At 31.2% G+C, this 3,705-nt stretch overlaps 1 protein-coding gene across 2 annotated transcripts in view; it reads left to right on the forward strand.

Annotated features, from left to right (window-relative positions):
• Positions 1-1,620: 1,620 nt before the first annotated feature.
• Positions 1,621-3,705, forward strand: part of LOC107695966 (anterior gradient protein 3-like) — a 4,997-nt gene continuing 2,912 nt past the window's right edge. For both annotated transcript variants that reach the window (XM_016496092.1, XM_016496091.1), the window contains exons 1-4: positions 1,621-1,673; positions 2,243-2,362; positions 2,458-2,521; positions 2,600-2,652. In XM_016496092.1, coding sequence (XP_016351578.1) covers positions 2,266-2,362; positions 2,458-2,521; positions 2,600-2,652 — 214 coding nt within the window. In that variant the 5' untranslated portion in view covers positions 1,621-1,673; positions 2,243-2,265. The remainder of the gene's footprint in view (positions 1,674-2,242; positions 2,363-2,457; positions 2,522-2,599; positions 2,653-3,705) is intronic.

A 3,705-nucleotide genomic window follows, 5' to 3' on the forward strand; every position in this document is an offset into this window, starting at 1 on the left:
ACCGACCAGATGAAACAAAAGAAAAAGAACAAAGAAACAATGACATGATAATAATAAAAAAAAAAACTTAAAGATACAGATTAGATTACAGAATCCAGATTATATTATTTTTAAGTATGCATTCATCAATATTTTTTTATGCATTAGTTAAAAATAAATGAAATACAATTAAATAATAATAATAATTTTTAAAATAAACACTTTGTAAAAATAAAGAAATAATTAAAAATAATATTTAAATTAACATTTTTTTTGTTTTAATTTAAATTAATAAAAAAAAAAGCAAATACATGATACAACAAATAACTAAAATAAAAAGATATACAGACTATATTACAGAATACATATTATATTATTTTTAAATAATTATTTATTAATTCATTAGTTAAAATAACAATATGAAAATATAATAATAACAATAATAATTTTAAAAATAAACACATTTGTAAAAATAAATAAAGAAATAATTAAAAATAAGTTTTAAATTACTTAGAAATTTAAATTTAATTATTTTTAAATAATTAGTTATTAATACATTAGTTAAAATAACAATATGAAAATATAATAATAACAATAATAATTTTAAAAATAAACACATTTGTAAAAATAAATAAAGAAATAATTAAAAATAAGTTTTAAATTACTTAGAAATTTAAATTTAATTATTTTTAAATAATTAGTTATTAATACATTAGTTAAAATAACAATATGAAAATATAATAATAACAATAATAATTTTAAAAATAAACACATTTGTATAAATAAATAATTAAAAATAAGTTTTAAATTACTTAGAAATTTAAATTTAATTATTGTTAAATAATTATTTATGAATACATTAGTTAAAATAACAATATGAAAAGAGAATAATAATAATAATAATAATTTATACATTTATAAATAAAACAAATTGTAAAAAATAAACACTTTTCTGACTTGTTTTAATTTGCTCACAGTAGGGCAGGGGTTTTCAAACTGGTGGCCAAAAGAGAGTTCTAGGGGGTCCATAAAAAAGTTTAGAGAAAAACGGTGTAAAAATCGCAAAACAAAACAAAAACAAACAAACAAATAAAATTAAAATAGATAAATAACTAAATAAAATAGATTTTAAAAAATAAATAAAAATAAAAAATAAAAACATATACCTTTTTACCCAGCTACTCTTTTCAGCTGGGTGATCTTTAGATAGAGAGATCAAAACTACTTTTAAAACTTTTCAGTAGATTCGGTCTGATACCACTGGGCCTCCATTATTAATATCCTCACATCACAAAAATACAGATACAATGATTAAGCATGCAGCCCTCCACCTAAAAATGTCAGGTTGCTGAGCTTGTTGCATGACCGTGTGCATATGTGATTTCAAAGCTCATTCCTGGAATAGTAAAACAGCATGTGGCAAAGAATATTTTCTACAATGAAATTACTTAAGAAAGCACAGAGATCTTCAGCTGAAAAAAATCTGTTTGCATACTACATACTATACAAAATATGTCCATTGAGCTTCTGTGATTGGCTAAATAAACGTGAGAGGAATTCTGTATTGCCTGCATGCAAAACCTGTTTGGGAGGTTACACATAGTGAGACTATAAAAATGCCTGACATACAATGTAGTAGTTGCTGTCGGCTTGGAGAGAGGGACAGTAAATTTAGTTCACCTGTTTCATTCCCGGTAGGCTCTCTTTTACTTGCTATTTTCTTACTTTCTTGGAATTATTTAAGAATCGATCTGAATCTGAATTTATTATCCACATATAAAGGCTGGTTTGTTTTTTGGAGCACTGAGAACTATCTTGGTTTCACATTACTCTCATTTGACATGCTTGAGTTTCTTTTGCATTTCATTCCAAACTTGCCAGCACGAAAAGTGTGAAAAATGTAGTTCTTATTAGAATATCAAGGGAAAATGTTACTTTCAATTTGTAATTGCATTTGATACAGGACAAGGTATGCGTAAATTATTTGTTGGTGAAATTATTAGTTGTCATTAATATCAAGTTAAATGATAAAAGATTAAAATGAAAATGCTTCTGTAATAGTCAAGTGAACATTTGTTATTCGTCGCTGTCAGAACAAAGTTTCACAAGCACGTTTGTCCAGTTTAACAGCTCTTGTCATCTATTTAAGAGTATGTCATGCAATTTCATTAGGTGGACCCAACCTTAAAAACAGTCGAATAAAATTAGTCATTAGACATTAGTCACGTTTGACTTTCATTTTTATTCTCTCTTTTTTCCTCAGGACACATAGCACATACTATAATCATGCAGCACTGGACGGTCTGCGTATTACTTTTATTTCTTGTGTTCTGTGATGTCTCTACTCAAAGGAAAAAAAAGACAGTCCAAACTCTCTCAAGAGGTATCAGTGAATTGCATACGCATAAAAAGAAGTCCATTTTCTGGGTCTTATACTATGGTAAACTGATCATAGAAAAATGTCTACATTTCTTTCAGGTTGGGGCGATGACATCACCTGGGTTCAGACTTATGAAGAAGGACTGTCTAAAGCTGTCGAAAGGTACCTACAATCACATTAAACACCACTCTCACTTGTGCTTTATGTATAATCAGATTTGAAATATCTGTTTTATCGTAGTAAGAAGCCGCTGATGATCATTCATCATTTGGAGGATTGTCCGCACAGTAAAGGTTTGCATCTTTTGGATTCTGCATCAAACAGTTTACATGATCTTTAATGAAATAAAAATGTATAGATGTAACAGAGACGCTGGAGTTTGGTTAGAATCCATGAGCGGAAGTTTATTAAAGGACAAGGCTTTAAACAGATGTCGATAATCAGGCAGAGGGTCAAAGTCAGAGAAGCAAGCAGATCGTTCGTCATACACAGGGGCAGAGGCAGAGACAATAGTGGAAAGGCAGGCAATGAGTCCAAACACAAACATCAGTCCAATCAGGCGTCAGAGCAAAAGGGGCAGAGTACAAATACAGTGAGTCAAGAAGTCAGGCAGAATCATACACAGGAATCAATCAGGAACAGAGGAACTAGAACGCTTGGTAAGGCAGATAACTGGCAATACTTCGCAATCAGCCCATGGACTGGTCTCAGTTTATATGAGAGTCAAACAGGAAATGGAAGTAGAGGAAGCGGAGGGAGTGGAGCACGGTCAGTACTCGGGCGAGGGCTCCCTCTGCTGGCTTGGCGTTACACCAGGATGACCGGAGCTGAGAGACGTGTGAACCCATTGCATAATTCGGAGTCGCAACGTTTGGGGTACATAATGCTTTCTTGGGGGTGTGTTTGTGGGCGCGGGGTCTTGTTGTTGTGCTTCTCTAAGTTCTTCCATGATATCCCAGGAGACTGGAGCTAGGATGATCGAACTGGGTAGAATGGGACCGTGGATGGATGGCTGTGTGGGAGGTCATATTGTCGGGAAAGTGCGTCTGCTTTTTCATTCTTGCTGCCAGGCCGATAAGTGACAGAAAAATTGAATCGTGTGAAGAAATAGATTAATTCTTTGTGTCATAGATCCTTGTAAGAGTGCTTAAACAAAATAGTTCACCCAAAAATAACAATTCCAAACACGTAAAGTAACAGGTACATTGTTCCTTCAAATCAGGGGTTTTCAATCTTTTAGATGCCATTGACCCCCGAATATCATCATCCTCGAGTGAGGATCCCATCATCAAATTTCAAAAGGAAACTATATATTTTCTTGTAAAAAAAAAAAAAAAAAAATATAT

Source organism: Sinocyclocheilus anshuiensis, unplaced genomic scaffold (genome assembly GCF_001515605.1).
Source record: "Sinocyclocheilus anshuiensis isolate Anshui unplaced genomic scaffold, SAMN03320099.WGS_v1.1 scaffold698, whole genome shotgun sequence".
Taxonomy (NCBI): domain Eukaryota; kingdom Metazoa; phylum Chordata; class Actinopteri; order Cypriniformes; family Cyprinidae; genus Sinocyclocheilus; species Sinocyclocheilus anshuiensis.